Below are 19,243 nucleotides of genomic sequence, written 5' to 3' on the forward strand. Positions count from 1 at the left end.
TCGCTTGCTGAAATATTGATAGCGAAGTATGGAAAAGATGCCCAGTAGTTAGCCATCTAAATCTCCTAAGCCATCTCACCTTACCGAGAGACATTTTATTGATACTGTCCCCCCCATTAGACAAAAAAAGCCCTGGAAAAAGATGTGTAGTGTGTCACAAAGCAGGAAATGGAAGGAAACAAAATATTGGTGCCCTGATTGTTCTGTTGGTTTCTGTCCTGTTCCAAGTTTCAGAGTATACCATACTGATAATGATTTATAAAAATAGATATTAATTGATTTTAAAAATAAATAATTTTCTTGTGAATAAAACTAATAGATGTACAGCAAATTTAAAATTCTGGTCATGATTTACCATAAAATTTTTTTAGAATTTCATTTCTCTTCATGTTTGCTTCAAACAATTTCATTTTGTCCTGTAGTTTTTATTTTTTTATTTGATGGTTGTATAAAAATTGAAGTGTTTTTTTGCGTAGAAATAAAGTATTGCAATCATTTGAAATTTCTTCACTAAAGAAGAGTAAAGAATTAAAAAAATAGAATTGTAAAGTGTGGTTGCCTATTTCACCCCCTAATTTTACAAAATTTCTAACGTTGCAATTTAATTGTTGCCCATTAGTCAAAACATTTTGTTACCACTGATTTATCCATATATCATAAATAGCATTCATTCAACGCGACTACTTTAATTAATTCTACGAACTAGTAAATTGTTATAGTTTTCAACCTTGTTAAATAATCAAGGTTTATCATTAGTATAGAATTTAAACCAAAAATTTTCATCATTTCAAACGACCACTCAAAATATTTGTTTTATACTGCAAAAAAATTATAAAATGTTTGTGTTTATTCATCTTATGACAAAAATAGAAATTTGGGCTCAGTGTAAAATTAAATACACACCACGGGTTGGGCATGGAAAAATTAAATACCCAGATGAGGGAGCGATCTCCCCCCTCTCTGACCCACTCCTCCTCTCCCTCATGAATGGAATATAAATGGACTGCGACTTGATTAATTTGTACCTGATGATGGCGCTTAAGCGTTGAAACTAGTTGTACGTAAATAAAGAACAGTGGAAAGATACATTGTGTTCTTCATTTAATGAAAATGTACTTCCACAAAGTTAAGCCGGGAACAATTGAATACCCATATGAGTGGTTAAATAGAAGTGTTTAAATCACTGTACAGGACTCATTTTTTTCATTTCTAAATAAACAAAAGTTTGCTGCTTCAATTAGCTATGAAAACAAAACCATGATATGGATATAGCTGAAACTTCATCAGCAGTCCAGTGAGAGGGGAGGCTCACTAAAATCAAACCTTTTTTGATACTATGATTGCCATCCCATGGATTTTTTAAAGAGCTATTGAACGACCCATGTGGTAAGATTAAAAGTTCAAATTCTGATCATCATTGGTGCCACTTATTTTTTCTCTATGAAGCTTCTGGTAAAGGATTAACATTTATTGATATGAATTCATTGTTTTACTCCTCGATCACAGGGGTATTGTTTTAAAGAGGTTAGTAGGAAGGAATTCCTTACCTTATGGCTTGTGCACATAGCGCAGTCAAAAGAGGGCAGGAAGATGCAACTCCCTCTAAAACATCCATTCCACATCTGCACAACTCCAAGCGGCGTAAGCTAGCAGAGGCTCGGCTAATGGCATGACAAAAATCTTGACCCCACTGGTTGCGCTTATCTTTATTCTTAGTATTTCCACCTTCTTCAGCACTGCCAGTGCCACCAACTGCTGGTTGGCATGTACTTGAGGAAGACATAGGAGTTTTATGAAGATCTGAAAGTTCGGTGGGATTATGGGCCGATGTATCAGAAAATCCCGACCAATCAGACACAGCAGATGGTTGAGGTGTGCCTGAGGAAGGCAGCAGCATTTTACGAAGATCTAAAATTTCAGTGCGATTACGAGCCAACGTATCGGCAAACCCCAACCAATCAACCACTTGTGAATTTTTCATTCGAACTGTCCTCCACTGTAAAAAATATTTTGGAGTATAAATACATTTTCCCAAACTTTCACATAGTGTATGCGAGCATGGAATTTTCAACAAAATTAACACATTAGGCAACCACTTTTGAGGCTACATGAAAAATCATAAGGGCTGTATAATAACTTACAAATTAACAATTCAACTTACACAATCAAATATCATTTCAATTTTACTGCTTAGATTATGAAGCATTTGGTAGCCAATAAGATAATATGTGACAAGAAAATTAATTCAAATGGATGAAACTGCCACTCCTAAAAAAATCATGGTTTTTAGGACTAGCTGGACTGTGTAAATACAGTCCATAATTATTAAAGTAAGTTTTATTAATGATTACTTATAGACTTTTAGTTCTTTCATGAAAACTTTCTTTTTTAGGCCTCTTAATGCCACAGGCTGATAAATTGGCATTCAATTTACATAAGAAGTGTCATGAACCAATACATCAGCTTTAGAGAAGATCACAATTAGCATCATCATAGTCAATACAATTTTGGTTACATGACATTACCTTTTATACTAATAAAAGTGTTGATTCTCTAAACTTAACAAAACATACTTTTCTAATTTTTATCATAAATTTGTATTCTTTTTATAAACATCTTACCATAATTTTGGCATATACTGGATGATTTTAGTATGATTTTGAAAGAGCCTTCAACTCTGAACATACTACCCAGGGTTGATCTAGATAGCAATTGTGGGTGACATAACTTAAGGGTGAGTAAATAATGACAAAGTAACTTTTGAAACCTTTGAAACTTTTGATCAGGTCGTTGGTCATTACATAACTTGGAGGCAAAATATTTCATTTAATCAATAATATGAAATACATGCTATGAATTTGTGTTAATACTTCATTAATACCCATTAATACTTTATATATCAAGCATTACTAACTTTGCACTACAGTCCACATAAGTATGAATTACACTTTTTAATAAATCCTGAACAATGATTATTAAATGGGAGGATAGTTTTTTACAACTACAGAGTTCAAAACATAAAAAAAAACAATTTCAGCATTGGCAGATATCTGAAAAATATCACCAAAAACAGTTCACATGGAGGTGCACTTTCGGAGCTGACAGGATATCCCAAGAGATATTGAACTTTTCACAAGTTGTACTTATAACCAAAATAAACATTTAAAAAATGTCAAACTAAAAAAGTAAAAAATTTTTAGTGACTAGAAAGATGCTACGCCACTACAGCTGTCTAGTATATATGTTTACTATCAGATTTTTTATCCACTTCTCAGAAAAATTTCCTCCTTCAGTTGCAATGTCTTTTTAGTACATTTTTTTATGGCTGAACTTATTTATCAATGCTCCAAGTCTTCCTACTGAGAAAAATCACAATATAGCTCTGATACAAAGTTAAATTCTGTAATCTCATGAAATCGTAATTTTGTTCAACTGCCCCTAAGGGAGGGAGAAGTGGACTACACATTTCGGTAAATATAACCTTGAAACCTATGAAACATATAAAATCAGAACACTGCTTTGTAATCATCTCCTACATCTTGCCATCTGTCGAGACATTTTAGTAGAGTTTATGAATAGATATGCATATTTATAGATATGATATGCAAGTACAGGTCTGCTGACCTGTGTATGCAAGAGAGAGAGAAATATTTTCAGTTTACCTCTTGATAATGTGATAACTAGCCCGAAGAACTGACAAAAAAAAGTTTTTCTTTTATGGTAAAAATTACCATATTAAGATTTTACCCAAGTAGTGTGCTTCGAACAGCTTGAAGCTAAGGTAATAATTTCATTTTAATAGCTATATTTTAGTGCTCAGGAAAGGAAACTGAAAAGACTTCAAAATAATATTTAGATGAAGATGTAGTAAATCAGTTGTTATTGCTAAGTGATAACCATGAATACTCAGATAAAGTTGACTTTGGAGAGAAAGTCTATGTATGTGAATACCAATTCTGATGAGAAGGCAATTATGGTGCCACGAGAAACCAAGAATTATACATAAGAGTGACCAACATGATATAAACAGTGCAGAGACCAATGCAGTTCTGAGTTTAATTTTCTAAAGAATGTGACACTTTAAGGTGCAATGCCTTTAGTTATATGTAAATCCAAGCATACTTAAATTGTTTTCATTCTCACACTATGGACTTAACTTACTCGGGAAACCAACATAAACAATGGTGGTCCCAGAAGTACCCGACCCAACAAAGACAAAAATTTTGGAAAAAACTGTATTTATTTTTCAGCATAATATCCTTTCAGCTCTATACACTTTTCCCAGTAACGTTCAATAAGTTTGATACCCTTTTCATAATATGAACTGTGTTGCTCCTCAAAATAGCCATGAACTGCCAACATTACTTCTTCACTGTTGGAAAATGTTCCACCACCGATGCATTTTTTCAAGTGTGCGAACAGAAAATGATCCGAGGGGGCTAAATCTGGCGAATAGGGTGCATGAGGTAGCAATTCAAACTTAAATCATGAATTTTGGTCATTGCAATAACGGATTTGTGAGCCGATGAATTATCTTGATGAAACACTTTCCGCCGCTAAATGCAGCGGCTTTTGCTTGATTTCTTCACTAAAACGTTGCAATTACTTTGCATAATACTAGCCATTGATAGTTTTTCCTTTTTCAAGAATGTCAAAGAAAATTATTCTGCACACTTCCAAAAACTGACACAATGGCCTTCCCTGCAGATGAAACAGTCTTCGACTTCTTTGGCGACGGTTCTCCCTTTTGAATCCATTGTTTTGATGGTTCTTTGGTCTCAGGTGTGAGGTAATGGATTGTTTCCTCCATGTTTCATCCATGATAATGAAATGATGCAAAAATTCTGCTTTGTTGCCGTGAAACTTGGCTAAACACTCAATTGAAACATCTTCATGACACTGGTTTTGCTCGAGTGTGAGCAAATGCGGCACCCACTTTGCACACAGCTTTCTCATGTCCAAATTTTCAGTTAATATGGGATGTACCACACCTTTTGAAATGCCCTACTAATAACTATGTCTGTTAACTCGCACACTTTTAGTCAACGATCATCCAGTATCACTTAGTGGATTTTCTTCACCCTTTCTGGAGTCATTACCTCATTTGGTTGACCAATGTGATGCTCATCTTGACAGCTCGTGCGGCTACATTTGAACTCTGCTACCCAATATTTTACTGTTGTAAAAAAAGGAGCAGACTCACTCAGAGTTGAATCCAGTTAAGCTTTTATATTGGTTGGGCTGAGGCCTTTCAAATAAAAGTATTGTATCACATAACAATGGCCAATTTTCTCCATTTTCACAAATTCACTGAAAACGTTCACTACTGATGGCTGCCAAACAAATACTAAATGATGTAGTGTGTTCAAACTTGAAAAATATGCTTTATAGATTGCGTACTTTGTAATAGAGTGATATTTTTCAAACAACTACAGCCATCTCTAGGTCAGGTCGGGTACTTATGGGACCATCCTCGTATTCAGTGCAATACCTAGCTACCGATAAACAGTATCTAAAATCAATATCAGTATGTGAGTTGAAAATCCTTACTGAACTTTACAAGAGATGTGTATCACAAAATGGCCAACTATCTTTATATACTGAAGAAAAAATTCTTACAGCATACCATAGTTTCGGTAAACGGTGTTAAGTAATCATTATCAATCACTTTTGAATTTTTTTAACCTCAAGGGTAAGGACAAACTCTTCCCACTTGAGTAAGTAATTTATACTCTGAATTTCAGCCTATCGTTGGCAATGTAAACTGCCTTCTTTCCCATCACTACACACCCCAACCAACACATTAGCTTCGATGAAACACTATTTGGAACTGAGAGTCATACATGGTTGCTACAAAATCTTCCTAATAAACATCACTAAAAATGGGGAACAAAATTCTGGATGCTTTGTGATTCTGTAGCAAATTATTGCATAGCCTTCAATTTTAATCATTTTAAAAAGCATTAAAAATTATGCTATTAATTATATTTCAAATATATCCATTATTGATTTTTTTCATGTCAAGGTTAATAATTTTCACCAATAAGGGTATTCCATCAATTGTGAAACATAGGTCAAACTAATTATGTTCAAGGTGTTATGCACTTAAATTATACATTGCACACTCACCAAGGAATGATGTCCTCCAGCAAGGTCTCTCCACAACCGACACACCATTGCAGCTCTGAGCAAGTCCTGAACATTTAAATAGCGGAACACATGAAGAAGAGCTGAGTAACCAGAACTCAAATTATTCATGAAATTTTCAGAGAACATGTCTCTTCTCACTATATTCTGAGGTTTTGGAGTCTCATCACTTCCCTCATCACTACATTCATCTTCTACCATCATTTCACCATTCTCCACATTACTCATGGTGAATCCATTTGAAGGGGACTTTTTCGCTCGCTTGGATGCCGGTTGATCAACTGGCAACAAACCAAGCTTTCTCTTCCTAGAAACCTCATTCTCTCCAACAGATCTTTAATAGAAGAAAATGACAAAAATTAGTTTTCTTCACTTTAACTGTATTCATCACAGATTCATCAAAAAGTGATAATTGACGATTTGAGTCATTAGGAACTGTCCAAAATCTGAAACACGTGGAATTCCTTGAGTGAATGAATAAGTAAAAATGACAAACTTTTTTTAATTAAGAATCTTTTAATATCTTTTCAGAAACCAATGCAACACTCTTATTTTATTTAAAATTGGCTTGTATTCTGCAACTATTCATAGGCATTTCACATGAACCTACTTATATTTAAATTAATAAAGTCATTTCATATCTTTATAAAATTAAAAAATAAAAATACATCCAAAACCTATGGTGAATTATTTTTTCCCAAAAAAGAAATAATTAATAATATAACATTAAGATAATGATATAATTACAAGGTAAATGTTAAGATAATGAAAAAATAACATGACATCTAAAAATTCATACATTTCCCAATTCTTACAATAAGGATTTTGTTCATTACAGCTTCCACAGGAATCAACCAATGGGTGAATAGGCTCCCAACTGAAGAAGGAAATCGCAACCTAGAAAAGTTCTTTTACCCAATAACCGATGAATCTACATCATCTGCTCATTACATCCCTCTATTCATATCCCTTTTGACAAATTATTATTAAGAATAGACTACCAATCAAGGCAGGATTTTGATGGGCCCACACAGACAAATCACTGCTACATTTGAGAATATTCATGCATGATATGGTAAAAGGAGTTTGAAGACATCAATGTTAAGCAAGCTAAATTTTTATACATTACGTGGCCTGTGCAATAAATGGTGCAATCTGGCGGCCATGACATGGATTAAAGCCCCACCCACTAATGATGCTAGTTGCCTAAGACCCAATGAGTCAGGGATCGAGATGGTGCGGGGGCTAACGTACTGGCTTCCCACCCTGAGGGCGCGGGTTCAAATCCCGGCGGTGTTGAATATTTTTCAGAGGTATCTCGATCCCTACTTGAGGTGCTTTGTGGAGGGCACTTTGAGTGAGTACGCCGTCCGTCGGATGGGACGTAAAACTGTGGACCCCTTGGCGCCTTTCGTAAAGAGTAGGCTAATGCCGACGCCGGGTTTCTCTCCACCCTTCATCCTTTCCTATCCATCCCCTATGGCGCAAATGACCTTAGCTGTCGGTCGCCTCCCCTCAAAACTACTACCCCAATGAGTCATCTGTGCTTGGCAGATTGTCGAGCTTTGCACATGGTGCCAGTTATGTTAGTTTCTGTTGTCCTTGTCTTTAATGTTTGTCAAAAATGGAAATTGACAAAATCACAGAGCAATGAATCAAAATCAAGTTTTTTGGTTAAGTTTGGTAGAAGTTATCAAGAAATTACTGAACTGTTGACAGCTGTTTACAGTGATAAAGCTCTGAAGAAAAATCTGTTTTCAAGTGGATTAAACGTTTTAAAGATGGCTGACAAGACGCCATGGATGATGCAAGGCCAGGACAACCTTCAACCACCTGAGTTGACGACAACATTGATCGTGTGCAGTCCCTTGTCGTTACCGATTGTGAAAAAACTGTCCGAATGATAGCTGATGAACTGAATTTAGGAAAATCAACAGTGCACACTACTTAACCCGAACATGATGGATGGATCCTTCACCATCATAATGCACCTATACAATCAGCATTCATTGTTCGCCAGTTTCTGACAAAAAATTCAATCACCATCCTTGATCATCCTCCTCATTCGCCAGATCTTGCCCCATGCGACTTTTCCCAAAATGCAAAACTGTATTGAGGGGACATCACTGAGAAGATGTGGACACAATAAAGCAAGAAATGGCGAGAACTTAAAAGCCTAACTGTCGATGACTTCCAAGGGTGCTTTGAACAGTGGAAAAGAAGATGAAATAAGTGCATAGCAACAAATGGCAAGTACTTTGAAGGGGACAGCTAAATTTTGCAAAATAAATTTTATGGCCTCAGTTCGCGTATCTATCGGACAGGGTAGTATTTCCAGTGCAGAAGTAGGCAAAGTTTAATTGGGGAGACAAAATCACAAGGAACACTAGCAGAACATTGTAAATTAAGGAAGATTAATGAGCACACACGAAAAGTTGGAAGGAAATTTGATATTCTGACATTTTGAGGGCAAAGACATTAAGCATGAGGCAATGGGGGTATTTTAGGAAAATATTTCCATCAAAACTTATCCAAGAACATGCGCACTTTAGATGATCAATTTTTCCCAACTCCTTTTTCTGATTTTAAAACTTTATCAGTTTCAGCAGCTACAATCTCATCACAATGAACAAAATAACTCTCTTTACCTACGCACCAAAACTTGGAAATTATGCTAAATAAAAATTTTTGTTATGATCTTAAACAAAACTACTCCATTTTAATGGCTACAAAGTAATTTGTGCTTTGAACTGAAAAGCAATTGGTGTTACTATCCAACACAAACACCAAATATGAACCTTAAAGGTATAATAACAAAAAACATGATTTTGAAATACTGCTGACTGCCTGAGAGACTTTGACCTGGTGATCAAATGGAGAAGAGAAATACAGGGTGACAAAATTTCCCCGAGCTTTGGCTTTGCACACAATGTTATGGCATGGGGTTATGCCTAGAACCAAGGCAAAAAATCAAACCATGAAAGCAAATCCCATTTCTAGTTTGGACCCACGCTCCTTTATTTTTGGAAAAAGGGAAATTTTCACCCAAACGCCTACTGCTTTGGGAACACTGAAATGGAGTGAGCAGACTCAATTAAATACCAAGGCATTACCCTCACTAACGATCTCTCCTGGGTGAAACACATATGGGGAATATATAGAGAAGCTAACAAAAAATTGGGATTTATTAGAAGAGTACTAGGTAAATGTGATGAAAAGGTCAAAGAGAAATGTTATCTGTCGTTGGTTAGGCCTCATTTAGAACATGCTGCTAGTATGTGGGATCCTCATAAAGTTGGGATTAATTGCCTAATTGGATCACACGCAGTGTAGATGAGCTAGACTTGTAAAACGTTGTCATGATAAACTTAGTAGCGTGTTCAAAATATTAGAGCAGCTAGCCTGGGAATCACTCACGGAGCGTAGGTTCAATTACAGATTGAAGCTCGTGCATAAATTGAAAGGGCTTCCCTTCAGCACTGATATTAAACATGTATTATAACCCCCATGGGGTACAGTAGGAGATATCATGTTAATAAAATTAGAGAGATTAAGGGTATAACAGATAGATTAAGGATGTAATTTTGTCCAATAAAAATAGGGGATCATAATAACATTGTTCAACCACGGTAGGGTCATGTTCGGGTAAAATTATTTTGGTGTGTATTCACCCCCTGCCACACACACACTAGCGGTGGCTTGCAGGGTATATAAATAAATTAAAAAATTATGCGTTATTTATATATGGGTATTGTGGGCCAAAAAATATCTTAGGGGCTGAACACATGAGGGATATCCAAAAAGTAAGTTCTGTTGGGCTCCTAAGAGAAAACAAATTTATGTATACTCAGACCAGTTTTATTGCTATTTAATGTTCACTATTATTATTATCGGCTATTTAAGGTAGGTTTTGGATGTACTGAGGCTGTACAATGATACACTTTCTTGCCTCTCATAACAAAATACAACCTGCCCCCTGACAGTGCAATAAACCCTTCAACTCCTCATATTTCCTTCCACCCTTAATCCTGCCCAAAATGCATTTCCTTTTCCTACCCCTTCCCCATTGCCCCTCATTCTCCCCTCAATCAGTCTTCAACATTCCATCACTAATCAAGATGCTCGGCATCCACCCTCTTTCTAACATTGCCCATCCCTTCTCTCCATCCACCACTCACACCCGAGCAGTCTGAGATATGAACAGGTTGCAGATAAGTCTCCTATAGCTCCAATTTTCTCCTATTTTCTGTGATACATTCATCAGTTCTACCTAATTTATATGATCAAATGCCTTCTCGAAATCTACAAAACGAACACACAGGTCCTGATTGTATTCCGAGTTCTCCTATCTATTAGTGATCTTATTACTTCATTGGCATCACCCCTGCCTATCTCCTTCGTGAACTCAACCTGACGATCCTCTAAGTAATCATTTGCCTCCTCTTTGTTCTTTTATTGATGATAATAAGTAAAACTTAAGCAGCGTGAGAAATCAAAGTCAGTGCTCTATTGCCTCACATATGGCCAATTTTCCCTTTCAGGGATTGGAACCAATATTGTTCTCACAAAATCTTCTGACGGAAAGGTATTCATTTGAAGACTGTTACTTTATTCACATTTCCAACTTTGTAAATTTAAGATTAGGATTGACCTCTTACTGTTTATAAGAATATATACTTAATGGTTACAATGTATAGTCAACAGATGGTAAAATCACCAAAATGATTTTTTTATTTTAAAATCACCAGAACTTTTCCATGTGTGGTGTAATCAATAGAGCATACCCTTTCTATTGTGCAATTATATTATCTACATATCTACTTCAAATCTGAAATCACACAACTGCATCTCAACTTGATTTAATTCTCAGAGGTGGGAACAACATATAATAGAAGACTTCACCTACGAAGTATAATTCTGTGTTTTTTTCCAAACTAATCTGCCAACTATTAAAATATATGAATGTTAATCATGTACGCAGATAATGTATTCTGTCCAACACAGGCTGTTTTCATAAAATTCAATTACTCAGATAGTTTCCACAACCCAATATTTTCCTGAATACTGCCATTTAATGCTCTTGCTGTGATCCTCTGTTCATGCAGAAAGGTACAGTAGTCATGCGAAGTACACAGAGGTTTCCTAAACTGCTGCAATAATACACTGTGTACACCACCTTATAACAACACACTGTCCTGCATGAATTTCATCAGTAAGATGTTTATGACATTATAAAAATAATATAGATGCTACATCTTTAAATATCTTCTTTTGAACAAGTCCCAGGCCAAAGCAAAATATAAATGCTTGCATTTCCTATAATCCAAATAAGTAAACATTTAAATCTTAATGTATACCTCATTAATGCGCTCAAGTTTCTTCATAATTATCGGTTAATGTATACTTAAGTTTGATTTCCTATGCAGTTAAGCAGTTCTCAGATGCATCAATAAAAGAATGGAGCAGAGGAAAAATGATGACTTATAGAATGATCAGTTTGGGTAAACAAAGTAGAGAGGCACACTTGATGCCACAGTAGTAATGAGGTGACTGAGTGAGGTAAGAGGAACATGTAATAATATCAGGATGTATTTTTGGAGCAAGACTGAGACCAGATAGTCCCTTCTGCCATAGGAGAAAACAAGAGTAGATTTGAGGGATAGGAGACTTATCTGCAGCCTGTACATGTCTCTGACTACTCGGGAATGAGTGATGGATCTAGAGTACAAATGGGCAGAGCTATGAAGAGGAGTAAGATGGGTGTCAATTTTCACAAGTGCTGTTCAACATATATGCAGAGGAAAATGGTTAAAGATGCATTTAAAAAACTGGAGCGGAAAAAAATGAGTTGAATGAAACACATATACCCAGAAATTATAAATGAAGAGACTGCAATGGTGGAAATTATGAGTGAAATGCCAAAAAAAATTCAATTTTTAAGGCAAATTTATGATTTTCACATTTATATGATTGATGAACCCCTCATAATATCAAATGACTACCCATAGTTGCATTATGTGGTCCTGGCAATTAATGACTTATCTTACACAATATCATAGAGCAATAAACTGTACCTTGCACATTACTTCAAGATTTTCAATTTATTACGCCATACTCATTATCTCAGGATTCATTTTTGATCAAATATAACAAAATTGGTCCCATCTAATAATTACAGTGAACGGTAAAAAAATCACGCATGGCTTTTAAATTGCAGGGACATAGGAGATCAATAACAAAGAAATAGGTATGGATTGATCTGATAGAAAGTATTACTTACTTATATGCAGTCTTCTCATCACTTGATTCATAAGAAAATGGTGTAGCAATGGAAGAACCAGATGCAGAACTAGTGTCGGTGATCTTCCCAGACATGCCAGTCTGCATTTGACTGCTTATGAAGACATACTGTGGCTTCATTCCATGTGGCCGGGGAGGTCGCAGTGGTGATGTTGCATTCAGAGATGGCACCGGCTGAGATGTAGCTGGCTGAATAGATGGCGGAGGAATAAATGTTCCCCCTGTAGCTTTGACAGTTGACGGCCTTGTTCTGGGCAATGAGGACAGCCACTCTCTTGATATGGGAATAATACTTCCCCTACTTATACTTCCACCACTAAATGCTGCAGCAGCTGCTGCAGCAGCATTTGCTGCACCAGGTAACACAGAATAAACATTTTTTGGAACTACTACATACTTTCGACCCTTCATGGTCGCTACTGACTGACCCAAAGATGTCTCCCTTGTTAATGAGTCTGGGAAATTTGAACTGAAATGGGAACGATTTGATCCTGAGTTCCCCACAACACCTCGGATAAACATTGGAGGTCTATGACGAGCAAACACATTCACACCAGTCACATGGGAAGAGGAATTGGAGACATTTCTTTGGTCATAGTGAGCATCACGTTGTGGGAAACGTTGCAGACGGGGAGGGCCAGAAGGGGAATGACTGTGAGTGGGTGAGGTTTTTCCCATTCTGTCGATGGGAACCAGCGGGGGAGGGATGGTCTGCTTGCCTCCACCTCCCAAATGATTTTCCTTTGGATCTTGCTCACAGTTCTTCCCATGTAAAGAAAAAACATTCATGTACATGGATTAATAATGCAATACTTATAACTCTTGAATATGATTCAAATAGTATATACCTACATATATTTGAAAGGAGATGCTATAACTTGGGGAAAAGATAAGAGTTGAAAGGTTCCAGGATGGATTTCCAGCAATTGATTTTTTCCATTAAATATTTCTGTTACCTTCCCTGCTATTCATAAAACCCTTACATGATGTTATAACATGCCTTGAGTGTGCCCAAGAGTAATGAATCAACAAAAATTCAGTTAAGAATAAAAACTAACACCACAAGGGAGCCAGTAAACTCCAACAACAAAATTCCCTTTATTTCCCTTCCTCTTCCATATTCATCTAAACAATTGCCTGACTTCAAAAACAGTTGTGAAATACTCACAAATAACATTGTTTTTAGTGTTCAATTTGCATTACACATTGTGATAGTAAGAAAAATTTGGTTTTACTTTTACGGAGGAATTAAAGGTTTACAGATATTCCTTTTATAGTGTGCCTGACACTGGCATGCCTTGCTTGAAAATTATTTCAAGCATTTGTAGCATAAATAACAAACTTGGAGGCGATCTCTCTCAGAAAATTTTAATTGCTTCCAGGATTAATATTATCTTTATTCACTATTTAAACTAGGATAAAATAACATTTTAATAAAGTTTTTCAAAAACAAATACAGAATTTCAATTAAGAGAAATTGTAAAGAGTACTTCCCCACAGCAATGAAAGTATTATAGCATTCTAAACATTTATAATCTTTAAATAATCATTCTCACGGCAAACATTCATTTAGAAAGTTTCCATTGTTTATCATAAAAAAATATTTGAAGCATAGATAAAAATAATTTTTTAATATACCTCCATCTCCACCACATTCCTGGGCTTTTCTTATATTTCCCAATCACTGGCCATTCATGCCAGTTTCTTGTAAAACTCACTATATAAATATTAACTTTTACAAACCCTGAATTCCAAGGCAAATTAATCCAAATGCAATAAAAGGTGAAGTTCAAAGATCTTTTAATAACAAACGAATAAGATAGGAGGAGGTTAAGCGTCAAATATAAAAATCAAATACTAGCACTTGAATATGCTGAAAACATTGTAAAAAACTGTGTCAATAGTTACCAAATTTAATGTTACTTTTAAAGGGGATACTGTCATATTTATTCAGCGAAGCATTTTCCTACTGACTCTTAACCCTTCAAGAAATATTGAGTGATACATAGTTATCGGTAATGATGCCAAGAGAACAGGATCATAAATTGTCTGCTATACCTTAACAGATTCACTAATTCAATTCAATAATCTGATTCAATCATAATTAGGTTTTATTTGGGTTAATCTGTGGACTTTACTTGTGGTCATTCCAGTACATTTCACTGTTCTTTCAATCATGTAATAAGAGGTTACATTGTGTGTTGAAGAGGCAACATACTGTATAGGCAGTAGCTTCTGAAGTAATTTAGTAGAAAGGAAATGGCTCTACCTTAAATTTAAAATGAATCATATTTTAAATTGCAATTGATACATCTATGGAATGCTTGCTTGCAAAATATTGGTATGTAATACTTTTTGAGGAATGAAATGAAGTTGATATCAACCTGAATTGATATGATGCTCATTCAATAACTCCTTAGAAATTCCAAGTTTTGATTTTAGTATGCCTCCTATTTCATTAGACTGCGGTTCAAGTTTCAGCTATATTCATCTCATGGTTTTGTTTTCATAGCTGATTGAAGCAGCAAACTTTTGTTTATTAAGAAATGAAAAAAAAATGAGTCCTGTAAGGTGATTAAACACTAATTAAAAGGCTAAATGCCAAAGAGATCAAAGCTGAGTTGGATAAAGTTCATGGCACATTAGCTCTTGTGTTTATGACTGTTAACAATTGAGTAAATGAGTTTAAATATGGCAGTACACCCACAAATGATGAACATTGTTCAGGACGTCCAGTGGAATTGACCTCTTCTGAAAAGACTGAAAAAATCCATAGTGAGGTTTTGAGTGATCGATGAATCGAAGTTCGTGATCTAGTTGAGGCCACAGGCATATCGCAAGGTGCAGTGATTTCAGTTTTGCACTTATAATTGGGTGTGAAAAAATCTCTGCAAGATGGGTTCCACATTCACTCTCAGTGGAGAATAAACCCAATCATGCGTTTGATTTGGAAGCTGCTTGGCACTTCCCTGATACAATTCTGACCGTTTCTGCATTGATACATAAATGTGGACGAAACATGGATACATCACTACATTCCCAAAACAAAGATAGTGTTGAAACAGTGGGTTTCTAAAGGCGATCCAGCTCCTCAGAAGGAAAAGACTGGAAGCCGCTGACAAGGTGATCACCACAGTTTTGGGATGCACATGGAATCATCTACATTGATTGCTAGCAATAAGGAAAAATGATAAATGGAGAGTGTAATGATGCATCCTTATTGCACAGGTTAAGCGAAGGAATGAAGAATAAACATCATCATTTGGCAAAAAATATAGTGTTTGTCGTTCCTATCTTTTTCTGATTGAATAAACCCAAAGATTTCTTGTTATAAATATCTCAGATTTTAAAACATAGTGTTTATGGGTAAGTCCATTTTCTCTCTTCCTTCACACGTAAATACTCAGAAGTTGACGAAACAACATAAATCTAAGTTTGCACCATGATTTAATCGAAATTTGTTGGGTTGTCATACTTTTTGAAGCAGAAGACTTTTACTATTCGATTGCCTATACATGTACCATGCTACCAAATAGGTTTACATAAAATCTGAGATAGTTGAACTGCAGAGAAACTGATGACAATCAAAGAAAAGCTTATCCCTAGGCACAATGACTTCCAATAATGTCTGAAGAGCAACATTTTATTTTGATAACTTTAAGTAACACGCGTAAGGTATGTGGTTGGGTCTCCGATCATGTCATTTAAGTGTTAGCTTCACCTATGCATCTTCAGCATCCAAGCTGATGGATCACCCTTTTAAGACACTCAGATCAAGTGCCTGTCAATATATCCAGACCCTTCCAATTTCAAATGACCTCTATGAAAGCAGAGAAGTGAGTAAATGTTGCAGGTACCCTCTTGTAATTGAGATTGGGAAACCACCTCTGAAGTCAGATGAACTGCAATAGTCACTAACTAAGGATGCAGAAACCACCACACTAAATATCCTTAGCCCTAGAAACAGCTTGTTTATGGAATAGAAAGTGGAATATAGCAGTCTCATGCAAAATATTCCAGGCTAACAATCCCCATTTGGATTTGTGGGGAGACCACAAGAGATTTCACTTCACAAAGATGAAGTTAGTAAAAGACACCGATAAGAAGGATGGCAACAGAAAATGTTTGAACAATGATTAAAAGTGGTTAACTAGAAAATCTAAGAATAAGATGAAAAAGTTAAAATGGAGTGTGAGGACTAAAAGGCAATATCCTAGAACTGGAGAGAATAGACTATGATTTGGCTGAAAAAATGGCTCCAAGAGTCAAGCGATACCTGCCATGTAGTGGAAGAATAATTCTAGTCAAATTAGAGACCAAACCTCCAGATACAATTATCATTATAAGAAACTTGCTAACATCCACCTATGATAATGAAGAGGTGGAAAGGGTTGATAAGTAACTACAAACATTAATAAAAATATACAAAGGAGAAGATTTAATTACAGTGGGGAATTTGAATCCACTTTTTGAAGAATAAAAATGAAACATTTTGGGCTGGAGAAAACTAATATGAGGTGAAAATTTGATTGAATTTTATAATAGAAATAAGGTGATGGGAATAAAAACTTGTTTCCAACATCATCCACAGAGAATATACAAGGAGACCACATGGGATTGAGTTGGTACAGTGACTTGTGCATTCACTTCCCACCCAAGGGTCTGAGTTTAACCCTGACCAAAGTTATCAACCAGTTGATTTGATATGAGAGGGTACAGCTCACCTAGTACTAAGCCCAAAGGTAAGTGAAATTCATACATCAAGGTATGAGGGTCAATTCTTTTGTCCCCTGTGTCACCTATGATTTCCCATGAAGATCTGGTACCTGAAAAATCATCACTCAGCTTGGATTAAGCTGAGGATGCCCAGAGGCATCACCTGGAATGAAAACTGAGTTCTTTGGTTGGTAGCCCAGCACTATAACCAATGGAATGCCATGTCCTACTGCTGCAAGATTATTTCACTGCAGCTTGTGCATTGGCTTCCCACCTGAAGGGTCCATGTTCAAATCCTGACAATGGCAAAAATTTTCAGAGCACAGTAGAAAGCAATTCAAGTGGAGCAAACCATCTGTCAGATGGGGCATTAAATAAAGCTTTCAATAACTTTTTAGAATGTCTTCAGAGATAGCATTAAATTAAAGTTTGGAGTATCAAGATTCCAAAAGCAGCAACATGAAATGCTTAGAGCATTTTATGGGTTAAATAAACATCAAATAATTTTGAATGAAAATCAGATCTGCAAAAAAGGGAGGCCATCCATGAAAATTCACTGTAGAATCACAGGGCAGTATCGCCAGATAGTATGGTTTCTGGAAATTCATTGATTGGGTTAATAGCATGTTTTCTCAAAATGGAAAAGGAAAGATTAAGTATTACTCCTCTAGAAATGGCTTCTTAAAAAGCACTCTGTTTGGTAAAAAAAGCAATTTTATTGACATTCCTCATGTAGATGTATTTATGATATCAGAATTTTTAAAACACAAGAGATACAATACTACCAAGATCAGGGGATTCAAGGCAAAATGGTAGGTAAAATGTGACCATTTCATGGTAGCTATATCCATATGCATTATTTTAGCATATATGTTAATGTATGCCTTTTTATAGGTCTTGTTTATAGTGTGTACAAATATTAAACTTTTCTTAGTGTAAGAATCATAATCAAACAATTGCATTGTTTGCCCAAATTCTACGAGATAATGAAGTCTGCAGAATTAAGGGCATAATAAGTCCCAAACACAAAATGAATTAGAATGATGGAGTTAATAAGAATAATGGTATATCACTCAAACCTTTTTTTCCATAATGAACAATTGCAACTAGGAAAAATTATAGTTTATAATGAGATATAAATTTTATAAACATTTTATTAATGGTAGTGATGTCATCAGTAATTCATACGTTGAATTTATTTACTTCAATTTAACAATGCAAATCAGTTTCAAATAGTGTGTAAAACTTACCCTGCAAATGTATGTTGATGCATTAAAATGAGCAGGAATTCCACCAACACACTCAGGATGATAGAGACACACACACATGTGGCACTGCAGGTTTGGCATAATACCATAAAGGCCTGGACATCGAAGTGAACATGGTGCAAGGGGATCAGTGCCTCTATAAGAAAAATTTACTTTATAATAACAGTTAGTGAAATATTACCAATGCCACTTACCAAAAATTATTTTTAAGTACAAGACCATAATATATACCATTAAGTTTAAGTCCAAAGCCGAACGTTGAGTCCCTGAAGCTGAATATTTGAGTAAAATGCTATTTGAATAGCATGATAGTTTTTTCCCATATGCGAGTCAGCTCAAATATCAAAGATGTAAAGGATGCATGAAGTTGAACAACTTACATAATGTAATCAATTATCTAGAAACATTTCCTATGGTTTGCACTGTCCAGAACTTTAAATATTTCTGTAAATTTGCTTTTATGCCAAATGATTAATATTAATTAAGCTAAAGACTTGGCATTTCACAATGAGAACTAAATGACAAAAATAAAATGGGAAAATACAGACATTTTCTATTTACTATTTATGAACTATTCCCTCACATCCATTTCAACTGGGTTTAATTTAATGTGCCTTAAATTTTTTTAAATGTTTTCATTCCTCTTACTCTACATTTTTCATAACTCATTGCAGTTTCACACAGTTATTACAGAATGCATATTGGGATTAAAGCACCAACTTCCTATTCAGATTTTTTGAATTCATTCGCATTAGGTGAAATTTGTTAGAGCAATGTTTGGGTCTTCACTTAATGGGCTGTAGAAACTTTTA

The 19,243-nt window shown here is 35.5% G+C and overlaps 1 protein-coding gene across 1 annotated transcript in view; it reads right to left on the reverse strand.

Annotated features, from left to right (window-relative positions):
* Positions 1-19,243, reverse strand: part of LOC139687878 (uncharacterized) — a 50,313-nt gene that overhangs the window by 14,157 nt on the left and 16,913 nt on the right. Inside the window, exons 6-9 of the mRNA XM_071585214.1 lie at positions 18,414-18,567; positions 12,428-13,209; positions 6,130-6,481; positions 1,548-1,996 (exon numbers count right to left, since the gene is read on the reverse strand). Coding sequence (XP_071441315.1) covers positions 1,548-1,996; positions 6,130-6,481; positions 12,428-13,209; positions 18,414-18,567 — 1,737 coding nt within the window. The remainder of the gene's footprint in view (positions 1-1,547; positions 1,997-6,129; positions 6,482-12,427; positions 13,210-18,413; positions 18,568-19,243) is intronic.

The sequence above is a fragment of the Hetaerina americana genome, unplaced genomic scaffold (genome assembly GCF_022747635.1).
Source record: "Hetaerina americana unplaced genomic scaffold, ioHetAmer1.1.p SCAF_2, whole genome shotgun sequence".
Classification (NCBI taxonomy): Eukaryota; Metazoa; Arthropoda; class Insecta; order Odonata; family Calopterygidae; genus Hetaerina; species Hetaerina americana.